This window comes from Balaenoptera physalus (assembly GCF_965194825.1).
Source record: "Balaenoptera physalus genome assembly, chromosome: 7".
NCBI lineage: Eukaryota > Metazoa > Chordata > Mammalia > Artiodactyla > Balaenopteridae > Balaenoptera > Balaenoptera physalus.
In genome coordinates, this window is record NC_138886.1 from 10,058,957 (window position 1) to 10,080,790 (window position 21,834).

At 40.0% G+C, this 21,834-nt stretch overlaps 1 protein-coding gene across 17 annotated transcripts in view; it reads left to right on the forward strand.

The window, feature by feature from the left end:
• MAPKAP1 (MAPK associated protein 1) overlaps positions 1-21,834 on the forward strand; it is a 237,908-nt gene that overhangs the window by 120,484 nt on the left and 95,590 nt on the right. For 16 of the 17 annotated variants that reach the window (XM_082467787.1, XM_082467772.1, XM_082467781.1 and 13 more), the window contains one exon: positions 8,523-8,699. In XM_082467787.1, coding sequence (XP_082323913.1) covers positions 8,523-8,699 — 177 coding nt within the window. Of the gene's footprint in view, positions 1-8,522; positions 8,700-21,689; positions 21,759-21,834 lie in introns of all 17 variants that reach the window. The other variant, XM_082467784.1, reaches the window with a different exon arrangement.

Here is a 21,834-nt window from a genome sequence, read left to right on the forward strand (position 1 = left end):
GCACAGGCTCCAGTAGTTGTGGCACGAGGGCTCAGTAGTTGTGGCTCACGGCCTTAGTTCCTCTGCCGCATGTGGGATCTTCCCGGACCAGGGCTCGAACCCTTGTCCCCGGCCTTGGCAGGCGGATTCTTAACCACTGTGCCACCAGGGAAGCCCCGACTAGTCCTAATTTTTATGCAGAGATTTCAGTCATGTGTTATGACTCCATTGTACACTAGAATAGCCATTCCTTTCCTTCTTTTCAGGTGTCCCTTAGACATTCAACATATTTCACTGGTCTCTTATTTACTATTGATCTTCATTAGGCTACTGACAGGTGAAGTACTGATACTAAAAACCTGAAGAATTTTGCTGTGGTATACAAAGCTGGTGTAGTATACTTTGGAGATTATCGCAGTGCTCAGTGAGTGGAAGTTTATGGCTATAGAGCAGTGCTGTCCAAATGAAATGCAATGCAATCACGTCACACCTGTTAGAATGACTATCATCAAGAAGACAAGATATAACAAGTGTTGGCGAGGACGTGGAGAAAAGGGAACACTTGTGCACTGTTGCTAGGAATGGAAATTGATACAGGCACTATGGAAAACAGTATGGAGGTTCCTCAAAAAATTAAAAATAGAACTGCCATATGATCTAGCAATCCCACTTCTGGGTATGTATCCATAGGAAATGCAAACAAGATTGCAAAGAGATACCTGCACTCCCAAGTTCATTGCAGCATTATTCACAATAGCCAAGATATGGAAACAACCTAACTGTTCATCTATGGATGAATGGATAAAGATGATAATGGTGTATATATACACACAATGGAATATTACTCAGCCATGAGAAAGAAGGAAATCCTGCTATTTTCAGCAACATAGATGGACCTTGAGGACGTGATGCTAAGTGAGGTAAGTCAGACAGAGAAAGACAAATACTGTATGATATCACTTATATGTGGAATCTAAAAAAGCGGACACATAGAAACAGAGGTTAGAATGGTGATTACCAGGGCCTAGGGTGTGGGGGGAATGGGGAGGTGTTGGTCAGAGGTTATAAACTTTCAGTTATAAGTTCTTGGGATCAGAGTACAGTGCATTTGAAAAGTTGCTAAGGTTGCCAGATGTTCTCACTGTGATGGAGGTATTGGCTGATACTACTTGGTAGTAATCATTTGGTAATATGTAAGTGTATCATATCAACACTTTAAACCTACACAATGCTATATGTCAATTATATTTTAATAAAGCCGGAAAAAATGCATAATACAAGCTACAAATGTAAGCCACATTTACAATTTTAAGTTTTCTAGTAATCACATATTTAAACATTTCCAAAAAACAAGTGAAATTAATTTTCATAATATATTTTATCTAACCCATTATATCCTAAATATTATCATTTCAACATGTAATTGATATAAAAATTATTAATGAGATTTGTAATGTTCTGTTTTTTTCGTCACGTATTCAAAATCCAGTGTTTATTTGCTATTTACAGCACATCTCAATTCAGACTAGCCACATTTCAAGGACTCAGTAGCCACATGTTTGGAAAGTGCAGCTGTAGAGTATGCCAGCACATGATATAGCCATGCAGTGGATTTCACTGTGGATTCACTTCATTCTCATGGAGCCCTTGGGAAACTTGGTGGACCGCCTAGATAGTTGAGGTTTATCTCATTCAGTATCGAGGTTTCTTTATTTTTGTAATATTTCATAGAAGCTCACTAACATGTGTTAACATTTTCCTCTGCCTTCTTAATCAGTATGTAACATAGTGGTTAAGAGTGTGGGATTCAAAGTCATAGTCTGGGTTTGCATTCTGGCACTAACCATTAGGGTGATCTTGGATGAATTACTTCAGCCCATGTATTCCATTTTTCTCATGTGTAAAATGAGGATAGAAACTTCCTATCAGGGTAGTTATGAAAATAAAATGAGAAAATACATGGCAAGTGCTCAGTAAATGTTTGTTTCTGTTGCTGCTAAATACTATAACTCCAGCAGCTACTACTGCAATGAATACTAGTATTAGTTCAGCAATAGTAGCATAATTTAGCCCTTTCTTGATGACTCAAGTAATTGTACCATGCTATGATACAGTGATGCTCTTGTGGGCTTATGAAAGTATCTAGGAACATTTTACTTTACATTATACGTTTTCTGACAGCTTTGCAATTTGAATTCTTTATACTCCCCACACCGCCACCACCACCCCCACTTTTTTTTTTTTTTTGCTGTCTGCATGCCTGCCACTGTCTACTCTTCTCCCATTTCTAGGTTGCTGCTTCTAATTTATACTCCTTAGAGTCATCATGGAGAACCATTTACCTAAATAATACAGCCTAAGGTGCCCTTCCCATCTGACCCCTAGGTATGCTCCCGTACATTCTAACACATCACATTCTTTAACTGGCAGCTTCTTGACACGCACCATGTCTGCTTTTGCTGTTTCCTTAGAAATGCCTTTCTCACTCTTCTTTTGATATCCTGCTTAATCTCAAAGACTTAAGTCCCTCATCATTTCTTCATTCAGCAAATATTTATGGAGTTCCAGGCCCTGGGTATCGAGGATAAAATGGAGAACAAGAGAAACGCAATTGCTGCTCTCAAAAAATTTACAGTTTGGTGGGGAAGAAGAAATTATCAAGTGTAATAGCATTTTGTAGCTGGCTCATTTCACTTATCATTTGTATTCATTCATGCATTCAGTAAATATTTATTGAGTGTTTGCTATGTACCAGGCATTTTGCTGGGTGTACAGTGGTGAGGGGAACAAGACATAGTTTCTCTTTCATGAATTCTACAACCTAGTGAGGGAAATGGGCAAATAATTAAGCCAAATAATGTTTGCTTAGAAGCTGAGTTAAGTGCTCTGCAGGGAAGGAATGCCATTTGTGAGAGCCTCACCTGGGAACCAGGGAGGAATTCCCTCAGAAAGTGATGCCAGGGGCATTTGGCAGGGGAAGGCTCCTGGCAGATGGAACTGTGTGGCAGTGATGCTGTGGCAGGAGGAAGCATGCTGTGGTCAGGGAACTTGAAGACATAGCAATAGAAACTGTCCTAACAGGAGCTCAGAACAATATGAAGGTCTTGCTTCCACCTAAAAATTAGTGGACATTTTCTCCCTAGAACTTTACCAGGAAATTTAGATTTAACTATTCCTGTCTGAGGTTGCTGTGGCTTGACAAACGTTATGATGTTATTTATCAGTTTTACTTTCCATTTATGGGGGGGTGTGTTTTAGAGAAAAGGAAATCTTGGGAGTCTTAAAAATCTTTTCTCTGACTTCAAAGAGATGAACTTCTGAGCTGCAACCATCAGGAGCTTTCTCTTACTAATGCCTGACACACTCTTAATATTGCTTGTCACCAAAATAAGCAGCAAAGCTCATGTAATGAGCATTCTGGACATTTCAGAATCATGCATTCTTTTATTTTTCATTAAAAAAACAATAAGCATTAATCTGTCTTGTGTTCATACTTTAGTGTGTTTTGCATTTTCTGAAGATAAGAAATGAACATGTCAGATCACATTTGGTAGAAATCTGGGATGCTTCCTGGAATGCTCCTGAATTTTCATATATGAATTAAATACCATCTATTTATGGGCTATAGGCTTCTGTCTCTTCATAAAAGCCATACTGGCCTTTGAACATAAAATTAATATTGGTCAACAATTCAATGCAATAAATTTTTCTAATGAAGAAATTTAGCTTTATTTGATGAAATATGAATAAGGGAAATTCAGTTAATTGTACTCATTAAAGCTTTGGAGATCTCTATGTCTCCCCCAAAAGGATCTCTCTTTGGCAGCGGCTCCATTTTGCATCCACTCATTTCTTAAACTTCCAGTCCTCTTACAAACTCCATGGTACCTAAAAGGGCCTGCTCCTTCCATGCCAACCCAACTCTAAAATTAAGCCTCTTCTTGTGGATCCAGTTGTCCTGTACTTGTTTGTTAGCGCTTTGATCATTCTTCTCCCTCTGGTAGTGACTCACAAACAGGACTTTTAGGTTTCTCTGTCTCATTGCTATCCACCATGCTTCTGTTAGATAGTTAATTCTGCTTCTGTGTAATCAGAAGCTTAAAAGTGGTAGAAGAAATTTTGGCAAAATGAGAATCCTTCTTCATTCCAGGCACTGTGAAGTTAATTATGTCATTTAATCCTTATAAGACCCTTATGCAGTAGTTATGGTTATTTCTTCCATAATTCCAGAACCTAGTAGAGAAAATGAGCACACTTACCAATCAGGCAGGCCATGCTCAGAGTCTCTAGGACAAGTGATTTTCTCTGTGTAGTGGGGTGAGAGATTTCCCAGACTTCTTTGTACTGTTCCATATTTCTAAATTGTCTACAGTAAGAATGTATTAATATTACACTTATCAAAAATTTAATTAAATATTTTATAAAGAAAGGAAAATGAAAGTTATACATACATATTATGAGACATCTGGAAAGTACAGAATTTAGAAAGAAAAAAGTGCTCATTGCTTTAATGTAAATATAATCTTTATGAACTTTTTGGTCCCTTTTCTTCTAATCTTTTTATATGTATGTAATTGAACATTTTTATATAGTTGTAATAATTTCTTGTTGTTTTCTCCTTAAAAAACTGAGATGCCAGTGCTCATATCTTGGTGAACTGTAAGAATGCCTCTTTCATTTTCACTTTGTCCTGGGCCTTCTTCCCTTGTCTTGAATTGCTATCTCTGATACATGTGCATTGCCTTGAAAGCCCCACTTGGCTAACAGGCATCAATGTGACAAGCCAGAAAAAGAAAAAGAAAAGCTTATTACTTCTCCTCTTCTCGTTAACACACACATCATTAATGATACCCTCTATGTTTTTTTCATGGGTAGAGTGATTCAGTCTACACATTCATATATTCATTCATTCAACAAATATTTGTTATAAATGCCAGCCATTTTACTCTTCAGTGAAGATGCAGAGATAGTAGAAGAATCCCTGCTCTTTAGGAGAACATAGATGCATAAATAAGAAAAAGAGCAGTGCGGTAAGTTATATGCAGAAATATCAACCAAGTTCTGTAAGAACACAGAGGAGAATCAGTTGGATTCTCCTAGAGATCCAAATGATTCTCCTAAGGAAATCAAGGAAAGCCTTTCATGGGTAAGAAAATGGAGCTCAGACAGATTTGGTCACATAGCTGGTTTGTGGTTGTGTTGGCATTAAAACCAGATCTCACTGCAAAACCCGTCTTCCTTCCAACAAACTGTCATGAAGAGGCACCCCGTTTTTGTTGTTTTGGAAGCTCTAGGTGTCTGTATTTGGCCAATTCCTGAGTCAGGGACCACAGCTGCCCCTTTTTTCTCTCCCCATTTCAAAATGCCACCAATTTCTGATTTGATCAAAGAGTAATGGAAGAGAAGTAAGGAAACCTGAGTTCTCTGAAAACCAGCTTTGCCACCATTTAACTAGGTGATCATGGGCACCTTATTCTGCTTTTCTAGGTATCTATTCCCCATTTGTAAAAGCGAGGAGATTGAAATAAATTTCTCTAAGCTTCTAATTTTTTATAAATAATATGTCATTGAAATAAATCTCTCTAAGCTTCTAATTTTTTATAAATAATATGTCGTGGTTTCCTTCTCCTTTTTAGCATATGTAGCATTTCCATACGATTGTAGGTTCCCAAGGACCTTGGGAAATCTTGACACACCATGGCTTAGGCAGAGGAGTAGATGGGAGTCAGGAGTGAGGGCTCTTGACTGCCTGGGTTTGAATCTCAGCTCTATAACTTACATGCTGTTTAATCTTGCATGTAAGAGTAACCTCATTGAGCCTCAGTTTTGTAATTTGTAAAATAGAAATAATAATAAAGGACTCACAGAGCTGATGGGAAGATGCAGTGAGCTTATGTGTCTAAACCACTGTGCACAGTGTCTGGCACGTGGTACTCAATAAATGTAGCTAATGATACTAATGGCTGTTTTACTAGTACTAATTTGGAGTCCTGAAGCAGTTTTAGAAGTCAGAATATCACAGTAGCTTCTTTGATTACTGATTCCCCTATAAAGGCACAAAGGAACCAATATCCATGCATAGAATATGGAATTTTAGTCATCTTTTTCCCCTTAGATGTTCAATTAAGGGTTGATAGGGGGTGGAGCACTGTTTACTGCTAAACTTTACTGAAGACCCAGAAAAGACTTCCGTTAGTTTGTATAACAAAGAGTGGATTATTCACTCTTCTCCTTGCTGTGTTCCCAGTGCTCAGGACAGGCTACAGCACAGCGTAGGCACTTTACAGATGTTTTTTGAATGAATAAATGATATCACACTTTATATTTAAGAACTGGGGGGAATAATAACACTTGGCACATTGAGTCTTTTGGCTTTCAGAGCTTAGGCTGTGACATTTGCTGAGTTTGTTTCGAGGAGATTTGGGGGCATCCTGTGACAATCAAAGCAGAATTCTTCTGATACCACTGTTTGGCTTTCTGCTTTGATCAATAGACTTATTATTTGCCCTTGAAACCTCTGTGGTGCTAGGGATTCACAGACATTCCTCAGGATGATTTACACGGCAGTAAATAATCTGTGCTGTCCATTGCTTGCTTCATCAGTGTCTGCCCTGCTCATAAAATCCCGGAGGCTCAGTGGCCCCAAGGCTGGAGCACGGTGGACATGTTCACTCCAGTTACAGATGTTTGCACATAGAACATGTTGCTCACTTTCATTGTTGCTTTGTTGCTCTAATATGCATCCACAATTTGTCTTTAAGGGTTGACCTAACTATAGAAGTTATTTTCCATCTGACTTTATTATAGTTACTACCATTTATTTTTTTACCTCTGTTATATGCTAGGCACTACATATATTATCTCATCAAAACTTCAAAACCCCCTCTAGGTGATTGTACCCTTTCTGTAGAATTGGAATCTGAAGGGAACGAAGCGTATTCTCTGAAATCACGTAGTCCATGAGCAATGGGGCTTAGGTTGAACTCAAGTCCCTTTGGACACAAAGCCCTTAGCTACTACACCATGATATTTTCCTCATCTGAAGGGCTTTCTTCTCCTTCTACAAGTGTTTTGTGTTGAAGCTGGTAACCTTTTGCAAAGATTGGTAAGTTTCCCATACCATTCAGAGATGAATTTTAAGTTTCTTAACAGCATTGCAAATACATGAAATTTATAGTGACAAACATAGACAGATTACTTTCTTGTGATCCATCCATTTAGTAAATTTACAGTTCCCATTAATTTTAATCTGTCCTTATTACCTATTTTATATAATAAATATCTCTTAGTCATGACAGACTGAGTATAGATCACCTGAAGTAGGCTCGCTCTCAATAAGCAGAGTTGCAGCTAAAGATTTGTGAATTAATTGGGAAAATTGCAAATCAGGTAGTCAGTGAAATAATTCATTGTCACATCCAATCAATAAACTTTGTAAATCAACTCATTTAGTTCAAAAAATGATCTATATAGATCAAGCAACCAATTAAACAATTAGCATACACTTTGCAATTAATTAATTTAAGCATCAATCATATAATTAAAACTCCAAATTTAAGCCACAGAATTTAGAGTCCTACCTCCTTGTGAACTATTAGGTTCCTGCTTCTGAATGCTAGCAGATTTGCAGTTTCACAATTCAACTTTGGTGCAGGGTATTTTAAAGTGTTTAAGTTGATTTCAGTTTTACATTTTCTTTATGTTGGTACAGTTTCCCACCCTTTTTCAGCAAATTGACTTTTTTATTTCCCCCAAAGGAGAAGGAGTGTTAATTCTAAATTGGGCAAAGCTGGAATCTGGGAGTACTGACTGGACGTTCTGGGGAAGTGAGACAAGTCCAGAAGTAGCTGAGAAGGCTAGGTATCTGCGTCAGGATGAATTGCGTCATTTGCTTTTACTCTGTTAAGTGTCCTTGGTGTTTGGAATCAGATCCTGCCAAGTGAGCCTGATACTCTTCAGAGAAAGGAGAACTGTAAAGATTGTCTTGGTTACCTTGAGTTCTTCTTCTGATCTAGAGCATGGATATTTTCTTAATCCTGAACATAAATCAAAGGCCTCTGATTCCCTCAAATAATTTTTTCCTCCTTTATAGTTTTGTCTCTCTTTTATGATATTTATTTTATTTACATTTATAAATATTATAGCTAATGTAGTGCTTACTTTTTCCCTTTGCTCTACTCTAAGCTTCCCTTGAGGGATGATACTCAATCTCATCTTTGATCAAAGGGGTTAAGTTCTGGGTCTTATCTATTAACAGGTGCTCGGTAAATATTTGTTGAAAGAATAGAGCAGTATAAATATTCTCCTTTCACATTGTTTTTCTCCCCCTTTGCGCTGCCATCTGTTTTCTCTTTATCAAATGAAGTAGGGTTTGGGAGATCTAACTGTATCACCAGGCTTTGGGGTAAAAAACAGTAGTTTTTGGTAAAACAGTAGTTTTGGTAAAACAGTAGTTTTACCCAGTTTGCTGTACACCATAGCTTTTGGTCTCTGCATCCCTCCCTCACCTTGGTGTTCACTTACCTTTTTGTTTTTTCTTACAGTGACAATGTCAGTGCCTACTGCCTGCATATTGCTGAGGATGATGGGGAGGTTGACACAGATTTCCCCCCACTGGATTCCAACGAGCCCATTCATAAGTTTGGCTTCAGTACTTTGGCCTTGGTTGAAAAGTATTCATCTCCTGGTCTGACATCCAAAGAGTCGCTCTTTGTTCGAATGTAAGTATTGACTCTGTTACTTATCTCAGTATCTCACCTCTACCTTCTAGTAGTTTGGATTTGATTTTGGCTTTGTTCATCAAATGAATGATATTTGGTATCTGGAGAGTCAACATGTAATGATTACTTTCAGAGAGATGTTGGGGGCAACGTTTGCATTGTATTCTGTGCCTCTGCACCTAGATTAAATGCAGACTGCTTTGCAGTAGCAAAGTGTATTAGGTATATCTTGAATGTCATGTCTAGGAACCAGACCTCTGGAAATACTGGGGTACTTTGGGGCCTATGAAGGACAAATTTGGGGTTTCCCTCTTTCTCATTAAGGAATCCAAACTGAAAATGTGCATTGCAGCCACTTCTCTTTTGTGACTTAAAATACTTCTTTTTCTCTCCAACTTTGTTCAAATCAAACTTGATTTTTCTTCTTAGTTGCCTTCCATTAGACTGAGCAGAGGTTCTTAATCTTTCCTGTGCCTTTGGTAGTCTGGTAAAGCCTATAGAAGCCCTTCTCAGAAAAGTGTTTGTAAATGCAGAGAGTAAAATTCACTGGAGTATGAAAGAATTCCATTATATTTAAATAGTTATCAAATTATTAAACAAATTTGTGATATAGTAATATGTACTGGCTTTATTAATACATTAAATGACAAGATCCAGAGGCAGGTCTAACAGTAACTCCTGACGTCTCGTTTCAAAGTAGTGGTAAGTGTAAATGATATTTGAGAAATCTGCAACAATTGTAATGTGCTGTGATGGTATCTGTGGTTTCTGTTCATGACAGAGTCACCAGTACTGCTCATATGACTGTGGTTTGTTGACCGCATTCATAATTCAAGGAGATGCTAAATATCAGTTAGAAGTTAGTTAAAATAAAAATGTAGTTTTTGTCCATTAACATCTGTAGAGCACCTGAGTCTTACACATATGTCCTGGTTGTTAGGGGAAAACCTGCAGCGTTTTCTCAGCTTAAGGTCTTCTAACAGAGGCCGTGACAGTCCCACTCCTGGCCATCTCCTGGGAGCAATAGCGATCCCTTTGGCACCCCCTGCTGTTAGTAACCAGCAAATTCACTGTCCAGAAGAGGGATTGCTTTAGAGGACTTTCCCCCATCTTTTAAAAACATATTGCCTTTGTTTCAGGTTTTTACTAAAAATAGGATTATGTTACCTACGATATATGAGTATTTTGGGTGTTTCTACCCTTGACCAAAGAAAGAAATCTGTGTGCCTGGGAGTGAGCCGGGGGTGGCTCCTCAAGCTTTATTATTGTCATTTCATCCCTACCCTGAAATCATGTTTGGTGTATATAACATCATGTATTTTCCTTCTTTTTACATTTCAGAGGCACTCAAACAGCAACTTTAAAGAATATTAAAGTAATTTAAAAGTTTTCCAGTGATTCCTCCATCCCAGTATAATTATTTTCATTTTTGTATAATCATTTCCACATGTATATATATTACAGTTTCAGTTCTAGCGTACATATTGTGTTATTTTTACTTAACATTATATTACAAATATTTTGATATCTGTTCTTAATTCCTACAATCTACATTTATTATGTAATGTCTCAGACCTTAGGTAAAAACCTGCAGCTGCTTTTCTAACAAACTGTTGATCAGCAAAAATAAAGGGGCTACAGAAACCCTCATGTTTATGCTGTTCCTTTTTGGACTTCACGCAAAGACAGTTCTGTGTAAATGTACAGTTGACTCTGATTTGGAAATCTGAAAATCAGTTCATCCTTGTTATAAAAAGTTTTTTACAATTATAATTATATTGATGTTCATATTATATAAAATAACTCATTTAATAAAGTAGTACTTTAATTTTTCAAAAAAATCTAGACAGAGACAGCCCCTGTTACAGAGCTTAGTGTCTAGTGGGGGGAGAGTTGTCAAACAGATCATTCAAATGTGATGAGCAATACAGCAGAAAAATGTACGGGATGAAATGGATGCCTGTCAGAGGATGTTTAGATTGTTTCCTTGTTTTGGTTTTAACAGGTGATTCTATAATGATAGTCCTTATCTATATCCCTTTTATTTCTGTTGAATAACTTGCTTAGGATAATTCCCTGTGAATAGGATTATTGATCTGGGTAGGAACATTCTTCAGATTCTCGCTTTGTATTGACATATATAGCCTTCTGAAGAGGTATCTATTACAATGCTACAAATAAAATTCATAAAACCATCTTTTCAGTCTTACCATTACAAGGTATCATTAGAAGTTTTTTCTTTTTACTTTAAAAGATGTATATAATGAAATGTCAGTAGTTTCTGCTTGAAATTCTATTGTTTATTAATAAATCACTAGAAGAATTGTTCTCATTAGCACATAATTTTTACTACATAAATATTAACATATGATCATAGCAGTCTTTTGATCTGAAAGTCCTTTTTCAAACAAGAGCTTTAAAATCAGTGATTTTCAATAGAATGAGGTTGGGGGTGCTTTGGGCATACCTTCCCAGGAGAAGCATCTAAGGCTACACAGTGTCTCACTGTGAACCCTACCTTCCAGAGAATGGGAAGAGAGAATGGGAAAACAAGTGCTTTAAACCTGATACTTTTTTTTTTTTTCCTGAATTACTCCCATCCCTGCACTCTCACTCCCAAACACACACACCACAGTCAATCCTTTTTTTATTCTAAAGTCCAGGAGTTTATTCAATATGTCTGGAGTGTTTCTGAAAACACAAGGTCAAGTAAAATCTTTATATGTGAGCATTTAGAACAAATGTCAATACATTTTCTCTTTCTTCTTTTTCTCAGTTGTCTGATGAAATAGTACAAATTACTGACCATTTGCCCTGTGTATGTTTTTTTGGTTCAGCAACCTCCCATTCACCTTTCTGGTCTAAATTCTAAGTTAGAAAAATGTCTCCTGCAAATGCAGGACAGAGCAGACCTTTAGGAGTCTCCAGGGACATATCCAAAGTTTCAGAGAGTGAAGTGCCAGCAAAAGAAGTGAAACCATTGCTCCTTCTCTTCATTCCCTCCCTTTCCTCCTTGCATCTCTCTCCCAGTGGAGAATGGGCAGGAAGTGGCTGCATAGACACTGCACTGAGCCAGGAAGAAGGAGCTAGGTTTGACAATGGGAAGTGAATTAGTATTTACTAAAGGCCAACTATGTATATGTTATTTCATTTAATCTGAAAATAGCCCAGTTTTTATTATGACCATTTTAGAGACATGAAAACTGAGGCTGGGAAGTACTGCTGTCAGGCCTGGACTTAACCCCATGCCTAACTTCAAAGTCCATGTTTTTTCCAACACCCTGATGATGGTTGGGATGTGGGTAGGGGAATCAAGTATTGGTCTAGTCATTCAAGTGAATCCCACTGTCTTAAGGCCAAAGTTCAAGAGCATGGTGGCCCCTGGAGCCACTTCTTGGGTGCCGATTCTGACCTTGCCCTTACTAGTGTGTGTGAAATCTCAGATGAATTACTTGACTTTTCTATGGCTCAGTTAAATGAGGGTAGTAATAATACCTCTCTCATAGAGCTGTTGTGAGGATTGGATGCGTTAATATGTGCAAAGCACTTAGAACAGTGCCTAGCCTAAATAAGCATTATCTAAGTGTTTGCTGCAATTGTTGTTATTATTAATAAAAATCCTCTGAGGGCAAGAACTGGATCATTAGTGCCCCACAACACCCAGCATAGCTCCATTACTATGGTGGTAATGGAGTAAATAGAGAGATTGAGTAAAGGCTGAATTGGAATAACTTTTGCTGAACACGGACAGGGGTGGACATTGGAGATCGGCAGACATCCTTTAAGACAGGGGTCCCCAACCCCTGGGCTGCGGACTGGTACTTGTCCGCGGCCTGTTAGGAACCAGGCTGCACAGCAGGAGGTGAGCAGCAGGCGAGTGAGCGAGCGAAGCTTCATCTGCCGCTCCCCATTGCTCACATTACCGCCTGAACCATCTTTGCATTACTGCCTAAACCATCCCTGCGCCTAGCACAGGGCTTCCTAGAGAAGGAATGAACAAATGAATCTTCAGGTGTCTGCGGGCTGCTCGGGGAGAAGGGGGCCCTTGGGCAAGCTTTCTGTCCCACCTTGCTTTCTGAGCCCACTTAACCTCTTCTACAGCCCTGTTTCTGCCTTTTGAATACCATGAAGCCCCAGGTTGCCTTCTTTTTTTTTTTTTTTTTTTTTTAATAAATTTATTTATTTATTTATTTATGGCTGTGTTGGGTCTTTGCTTCTGTGCGAGGGCTTTCTCTACTTGTGGCAAGCGGGGGCCACTCTTCATCGCTGTGCGTGGGCCTCTCACTGTCACGGCCTCTCTTGTTGCGGAGCACAGGCTCCAGACACGCAGGCTCAGTAGTTGTGGCTCACGGGCCCAGTTGCTCCGCGGCATGTGGGATCTTCCCAGACCAGGGCTCAAACCCGTGTCCCCCGCATTGGCAGGCGGATTCTCAACCACTGCACCACCAGGGAAGCCCCCAGGTTGCCTTCTGTTTTTCAGAGGCCCTCATACCGTTCAACCAGGAGTCTCCAATATACCATCTTTCCCTACTCCAAATGAGGCAGCACAGCCTTTGAACTTAGGCTAACCTGGGTTCAAGTTTCAGCTTCACTAGTGACTTGCTCCATGACTGTGGTCTCAGTTTCTTCATCTGTAAAGTGAGGATGGTAATTACTACCTCATGGATTTGTTGTGAGGAATGTTCTTAAATGTAAGTAATGTACAGACCTCTTTTGAAGGAAAATTAATTCTCCTGAAACTTCAGTGTTTGCCCAAATTTGTTTTATTATAATGTTACTTAAACACATACAAATGTAAGATTCTAGCTATAAATTCCATGTCTTTATGCAATCCAAAAAAATTACAAATTAAATGCAAATAAAACTATAACATTAATAAAATAAAAATTAACAACTTTAATGCAACAGATGATGTTTTGCTGAAGTTAAATCACTGATGTGGGGTTTAATGGATGTTAATTGTTTTACTTGTCAACTTGAATCTTCTGATTTTCATATGAAACATCAGACTATCATATTATTTGTCCTTTTAAACAAGGAATGTATTTTTAGGTACTAGTCCATCATTTTAATGGGCCAATTGATTTATAGTGCACCCTCCACCCCAAATTTTAAATGTTTTTTAATTGGAAAAATAAAGAACATTTCTGCTAGGATGACCAGTTTATGCCAGTCCTACCCAGGATTTTCCCTGTTTTATTTTTTTTAATTTTTTGGCCACGCCGTGTAGCTTGCAGTGTCTCAGTTCCCCAGCCAGGTATTAAACCCGGGCCACGGCAGTGAAAGCCCGGAATCCTAACCACTAAGCCCGAATCCCTTCCCCAGCAGGGAACTGACTGTTTTAAAATAAAAGTCCTAAGTCCAAGAGCACCCACTCAGTCCCGGGTGAACCAGGGTGTTGGGTCACCTTACTTTCTGCTGTCGTCAGTTGGTTCTGTTCATAGATGGGCTCTCTGCCTCATTTGTCCTGTGCACAGTGTGCCTTGCATACTGCAGGGGATGGATTCTTCAGAGATCAGCAAGTCTGTTCCATAAAGAGCCTTGTGTACACTTCTCCTGCCACTTTTCCTCATTCAACAAACTGTTTTGGCACGTAGCTTGCACTGATGCCATTTGGCTTTTCTAAGTCTATTACTGATGTTAAATAACCAACTGCTAGGATACTCAACCCCCCAAATCTCACCAGCTCATCCCACATGTTGGCAAACTTTTTCTATAAAGGACAAGATAGTTAGTATTTTAGGCTTGCAGGCCATACAGTCTCTGTGAGTCAACTCTGCCATCATAGTGCAAAAGCAGCCATAGAAAATCCATAAATGAATGGACATGGGCTAGATTGGTTGACCCTGGCTTTATTATATGTTTATTTCTTGTTCACATCTGTCTAATGAAGGTCAAGTGGCTCTCCTGGGTATTTCTCCTCCAAGCAGTGACTCAGGGCTCCCCCCAGCTGGATGGAGAATGAGGAACATGGAAGACTGGGAATGGTCTATATCCATATCTATCTATCTATTGCTTATATAAGTCACTATATATACATCTATTTATCTATCTATATAAAATTTTGCTTTTCAGTGAAAATCATATGTACATGATTTTCATTGAACTAAAAGCAAAATTTTTAAATTCTGAAACTCAAGAGAGCCTGTGAATGCATCTTTTGACCCTAGGGGGGGGGTCCATGAACCTCAGGTAGGAAATGCTGCTATGAGAAAATTAGCTCAGACCCTAGTGTGTAGGAAGTGTTATGTAGTTGCTATTTGTTATTTTAATCAGAGATTTATCAGCCTGAATAATTCATACTAAGTTGTATATGGGGTTTAACTTTTCTTTGGATTATTTTTTATTGCACAATTAATACATGTCCGTTATATTGGGTTGGCCCAAAAGTTCGTTTGGGTTTTTCCGTAAGATGTTACGGAAAACAGAATAGAAAAATTAGAAAATCTGTTTCTTCATATAAAAGAAAATTTCAAATTTCTCTTTGTTCCATCATGCAGAGATAATGACGTATTATATTATATAATGACTTACATTTAAAAACAGGAGCTAGTTAACTTAAATGAATCCCTAATTGGAAAAGTGTTTTGTGGAAAAGAGTGTGGAGCTGGATACCTTTTGATGTTCTTACTGAGTTGAGGCTAGGCTGGTTTTGCCCTCCCAGGCCCTTGGGCCCCAGGAAACCCCTGGAAATAGAGTTGTCCTTAGGGGAAGGAGAATGGATTACTCTAACAAAGTACAAATTAGGAGCCTGTTAGTGGACACGGCCTCCTTTACCAGATCAGCAAGCGGATTTCTAAGGTATCCATTGTTCTTGATTGATTTTGGACAGAGCAAACGTGTATGTAAACAGGAGTCCCTAACTTGCTGACTGCTAGTAGCTACTCTGAGCCTAAGCATTGAAGTTGTTTGGCTGTCAGGAGTGTGGGAGGGGAGAAGTAGGGGACAGAGAGGTACGGGGGGGGTGGCCCCTAATACTAGTTAAGAGCTGGATCTCAGCTGGTTTTCAGCATCTGAAGAAGTGCTCCTTGCCAACAATGACCACGCCAAGGCCTTTAGACATAGTAGGACAAGGGAAAATGAAAATGAGATCTTGGAGTGGACAGGAGAGGAACTTGCATTGTCCATCTCTTCCCATCCCCCAGCATGGGCTAATTCAATCAGAATTTGTGAAACTGAGTTGACTTTAAAAATGGCAATGACAAAAGCAGCTGGGGTGGTGTCATTGCGTTACATGTGTTGACATTAATGTTTCACACTGGGATCCTACTCTGGGGTGGGGAAGAAGGGGTTTAAGGGAAGAAAAGTCAAAAACAATAAAACGGACAGAATCTTCCTAGATCAGAAGTCAGTTAATTAAATTGCCCTCCTATATATGTGTTTTACTTAAAATGTTTAATATGTCAGGTGGATATGGGAAAGGAATCATTTTAACCAAGAGCTGCAGAGCAAATAGAATCCAGTTAGGATTTTGCTACTTAGGAAATGGACCACTGGGTAGACGTTGGAGGATCTTGTACCAGAAGCTGGGCTGCCTCAGTCAGTGTGGCCCAGAGGGCTCCCAGAGACTGCTGTGGCTTCTCTTGGCTCTGCATAAAGGGAAAGGTTAACTGCTTTTTTAGGAGGCATGCCCTAGATTCATTGCTCTTTCCTGTATGAGGGCCTTTCAAAAAAGGGTCTCAGTGGTTTTAGTATACATTCTTGATGAGATCTCCACAATACACCCTAAGTGACCAGACCTTATGAAAAGATATCATTAGTTTGAAAACTCACGTACTCTTAATGTGATACTGCCTTAATGGTCTTGAGAGGAGGTAGTGGGGGTGAGGGGAAGAAATGAGCGTTTTTGCACACTCAGTTTGGTGCCCCTAGTAGCCATTATCTCATTTATTCCTTATAAGCAACTTATCTTTATAATATATAAGCTGAGGATCAGAGACAGGTAGTTATTTATCTGAGGTCGTGCAGTTTGTTAAGGGGCAGAGCTAAAATAGGGCAAGGAATAAAAAAAGATGCCTGTGCTCTTTGTAACCAGGCCTGACAATATGGCTATAAATTATCCTAGTTATTTATTGTTTGCTTGAGTCATAGAGGACCAACTGTGTGTTGTTTCTTTTCATTCTGTTGTAGTAGCAAACATTTTCATTGTCCAGATTGTCCTCGTGTATGGAAATGTAACATATGCAGCCTGTTTAATTTTGTATTTGTAAATCTGACTTGATTTCCTTTTTGGCAACAGCTACTGTCTAGAGAAAAGAAAAGAAAAGATTTTTCTTTGTGTCTGTTTAAAGTGACAGAAATATTGGAGTAAGTAATAAAGATGGAAAGCATTAATTACATACTTCTAAGAATTTAAAGGTCAGACAAACTAAATATGTATGTTTTGCTCACTGGAATGTCTGTCTGTTGAAATTGTGCCAGGATAACTTTGTTCCTACAATAAAAGCTCATATTTTAGATAGCCATCAACTTACTTTGGTATCCAAAAATTATACCAGATTGTTGCTTTAGTTGCTATATATCTTAAAAGTTTGGGACTCACATTTCTTATGTCAATGTGATTTGTTTACTGATCCACCCCCTTTGGCCATGTTTAGTTACTATGTCTCATTTTGATTTCCTCTGTTCTCCCCTCAGCTTGTGTTGGAGTCTGTCAGCTACTGCTATGTACATGTCAGGCTAGTGACTTGTAATGTTTATTAATACAACGTCAGTCTTGCTGTTGAAAAAACCGTGACGCTTCTCAGAAGGGTGCGATAGAACGAAGCGTTTGATTTCCAGATCCTGTCTGCACTGTGTGGTGAATACATTCTCAGATGTTATGCAGTTCACTGACCTGACAGTTGTGGAACCCCGCCTGGGACCCCACTTCAGCAGGACATATTTGAACAGAAACAGTTTGCAAAACTTTACACACTTAAACTCCTGCCAAGGCAAACTGTTAGCCACTTGAGTTTGTTATAAATACCCAGTGGCAGTGGTTGGAGGTAGCCCACGGTGTGTTTTATATTCTGAACTGAATGTGAGTGTCTTTGCGGTTATATAGAGTAGTAAATAATTGAGTTTGATTAGGGAGAGGGACCTCATTATCCCCCACCTGTGCCCAGCTGGAAGGGGAGGGTCGAAATGAAGCCATTAGCTGTCTCTCTTACTGGCATCTCAAAGAGCTCAAATACATCTGTGTCTTATTTTCTTTCCTGGCACAATCAGTCGAGCAAGCTAAGCAGGCATGACCGGATTTGGCAAGTCCCAAGGACTCTGGCAAAGATACACAAGGAGAAGGCGGAGGGCAGTCATTTTGGCTTCTCACTGCCCATTAGTCTAGTGAGTTATGTTTTTGGAAAATGTCTGTTTTGAAAAAGAGTACTTTGTCCAATGTCAAATATCACATACTCACACAATACGCTTTGATCTTTAAAAAAAAAATTTTTGTCAGTGCAAGGGGAAACAAAATGTGGCATTCCCACTAGTGTAAACTCTCTTTATGGATAAAGAAATACCCGAAGGACTTCCTTTAAAGCAGGCATGCTGCAGTTATTATAAGGCTTTCTCTTGCTCGTATATTTTCATTTTCTACCTTGAAATGCTCGAAAATGAACATGCATGGAATTGGGACCAGAGCAGGCTGGGAACCAAAGGAGTACGTCTTCATCACGATTTTGAACTGGTCAGGACTGGAGGAGGGAGTGCTACTCTTGGCAGCCTTTTCCCACTTTCACAAACTGATACTGTGGCTCAGGGAACCAGGACGTTTTCCAAGGGCTTTTAAAAAGCAGTCTTGTAGGTCATAATGGTTAGTCTAAGAGCTGGGACATTTATAATCAAACTGAATTTGTTACAGTGGGAGTTGACCTTTTGCATAGATTGGTCAGTGGTTCCAATCTGGAAGATATGCTCTCTGGAAATCTCTTCTTCCCCTTAGTCCCCCCCAAACTCCCTTGGCCATAGGGAGGTTTAAAACACAGGCTTTGGAGTCTGGCTGACCTGGGTTCAAGTTCTGGCTCCTCCACTTCTTAGCTGCGTAATTCCAGGTATGTGTCTCAACCTTGCCAAACCTCAATTTCCTCCATTATAAAATGGGACTGATGATAACACCTACCTTTTCTGGAAGGATTAAATGAACAAAGTAAGTGCTCAGTAAATGTTGACTGAAGTCATTTTCTCGTCATTATATATCACTTCTTTGTATGAAGAAAAGCTGATAGTTATTATCTATTGCTTATTAAGCATTTATTTTATGACAGGTATTATGTTAATTATTTTAGAAGTATTTAGCCCTGACAGCAATCTTACAGTCTAAGAATTAGCCTCATTTTGTAGATGAGGAAACTAGAAGTTAGAGAGATTATATCATTTACCCAAGGAAGGCAGAGCTGGGACTCCAAAGCAGGCTCTATTCTAGAACTTGCTGTGCTCTGCTGCCTTCTGGTGTTGCCACCATTTTTTCATGATACAGAGCTAAATGACAACTGTGTTTTGAGACCTCTCCACTAAGAAGCTTCTCTGATCCCCCTCACCCTTACCGGCTGGGTTAAGTGCCCCTGTGTTTTGGCAGCACTCTGAGCTTGCCTTCATCTTTGTGCTTATCGTGCAGAACTATAATTCTTTGTTTGCTTCTTTGTCTTTCTCTCCCACTGGACTGTGCTACTTGGATTAGGGACTGTATTGTTGATTTCTGAATCCAAAATAGGATCTTTAATAGATGAGTGACCTCAGGTAAATTCCCTAATATTTCCAGCCTCAGTTTTTGCAAAATGGATATAATTTATTAGTGCCTATTTTAGGGTAGAATGAGTTAATGCCGATTTAAAAGGCTTAACACAGCACTTGGCACATACTAAGTGCTCAGTAGGTAGTAGATGCTACTATTATTGTTGTAATTGTTGAATAATAACATCTTGTACTCTGCAGAAGCAGACACTTAATAAATCTCACTGGATTTCTCTGCATTATCACCTTGATTTTTGACTTCCACTATCCCCACCCAAAGCTGAGTTAAGCCGAGGTGGAACGTACCTACTTCTCTGGTTTACTCTCTCAAAAAGGAAAACCTTAAAACCGGAGCCCAGGGTGCCCTGCTTTGAGCTTCAGGGGGGGTTTGATGCCTGGGCCAGGGGCTGCTTACTGATAGTGTCCCACTGCTGCCACCATGCCCAGCCAATTGCACATTTTCATGGCCCTGTGTTATCAATTATGAGCAATGAAGGTTGAGATCCATTCCCCCAAATAAGCAATATCTCCTGGGGGTTTTGGGGAAATGGGCTGAATGGGGCCTCTTCTCTTGGGGTGATGACTTGGGACAAGGGGAACACAAGAGAAGGAACATCGTAAACCCCTTTTACTGTTTGCCAGCCTTAGTTCCAGGTGCTTGGCATTCATTGTCTATTTTATCCTCCTGGCAATTCTGTAGGGACATGGCCTCCTCATTTCGTGGACGCAGCTGAGGTTCCCACATTTTAAGACAACATTTTGGTTAGCCATGGAGCCAGGATTTGAACCAAAAGGTATTTAACTCCCAGCCCATGTGTCTTCCTCTACAATATGTTGCCTTCCAACTTGGGTTCTGGTTCCAGCTCTGCCCCTATAAATAGAATCCAAGCTTCTCAGATAAAGACCTGTGCCCCTACTTCTCTCTCTGTCCACCGCCGCCTCTAGTTCAGTGCTTAGTGTAGAAATGCTCATTGTGTTAGGTTAATGCTGGTATAAAAACTTCCCTCTGGTAACTGAGTGAGTGGCTTTGCACTGGGACAGAGCTGAATTCCTCAAGTGAGTAATCTCTTTTTAAAATGCCCATACGTTTTCCAGTGTTTATGAGACTTGACAGGACCTAACTTGGAATTGACTGAAGCACTCCTGGCAGCGTTTAGTCAGCTCCCTGAGGTGGCGCGTCATCCTGGACCCAGCACGGGCAACGCAAGGAGCTTTGGAAGGGCGGCTGCTTCTGCTCAGTGCCCCTAGAATGCCCTGCACTGGCAGAAAAGAAGCTGTCTGTCCACGAGGGGAGCTGGAGGAGGAGCAGTTTCCTAGCTGAGAGTGGGTTTGCAGCCCACCTGTCTGTCCATCCATCTGCCTGTCTGTCCAAGGGCTGGTCATCCCCCAGCGCAGGTCACAACCCAGAGACTGAAATGCAGTGCCATGGAGAAGGGAAGCAGGGCTAGCACCCTCCCCGCCTGCTGCCCCGGGTCCGCCAAGATCATCGTCTCCTCAGTCTCAGACCCAGTGCCCAACATTAAATAAAAGTGCCTTTACAGGATGTATTTCCGTAGACATTTTAGAAAGCCCATAAAAAATCCTGGATATGAAGAAATGAGGCATAAAACCCAGACTGTTTGGAAGTCAAGCTGAAAATTGTGGTAGCAAGTCTCCGTATCCATTTATTAAATGGGAGCGTAACTTAACAGTTGCACCTACATGGATTCTGAGAACCACTTAGATCCTGTACTCTTGTGTTTTAGAAACATTAAGTGCCGTAGACTTGGGACAAGATCCAAGGCTGGCGTTCGTCTGGAGGGAGAGGAGTGAGTGGAGTGCGAGGCTGACCTGAGGAAACTTTCATTAGGTCTGGCTGAGGGTGCAGGACGTGGGTCACAACCTCTTTCTCCTTTAAATGTGCACGTTTTCACCAAAACGGAGCCCCCGAGTGAGATCCCGCACACCCGCGAAGGCACATTCCGAGTGCCGAGCATGCCCCTTCCCTTCACTGTTGTTTTCATTTTCCTCTCATGAACCTTGCTACCCTGGCTTCAGCACAGAGGCTGTAAAGGAAGATGGAGAGCCGAGTTACCTCAGAATGATCACTATCGTTAACATTCACGGGTGGTTCACTTATCATTCCTGACTGCACAGACATGGCAGCCGCTCGGAAGCGTCCGCAGGTGTAGCATGGTGATACATATTACATTGTGCCACAATGGATTTATGTATTCTGTAACAAAAGAAAAGTGTAATGAAAAAATACAGAAGGTAATCCTTTATTCCTCTACCACACAGTTTATCAGTAATGCCTGTGGATGATAAGTGCCAGGGATTTCCTCCGCATGCTTTAACCTTGTCACCCAGGTACGTTTTGGTAAAATGACAGAAAAATACAGACTAGGGATTTTCCTCTGTTCAAAAATCTTTTAAAAGGACACTT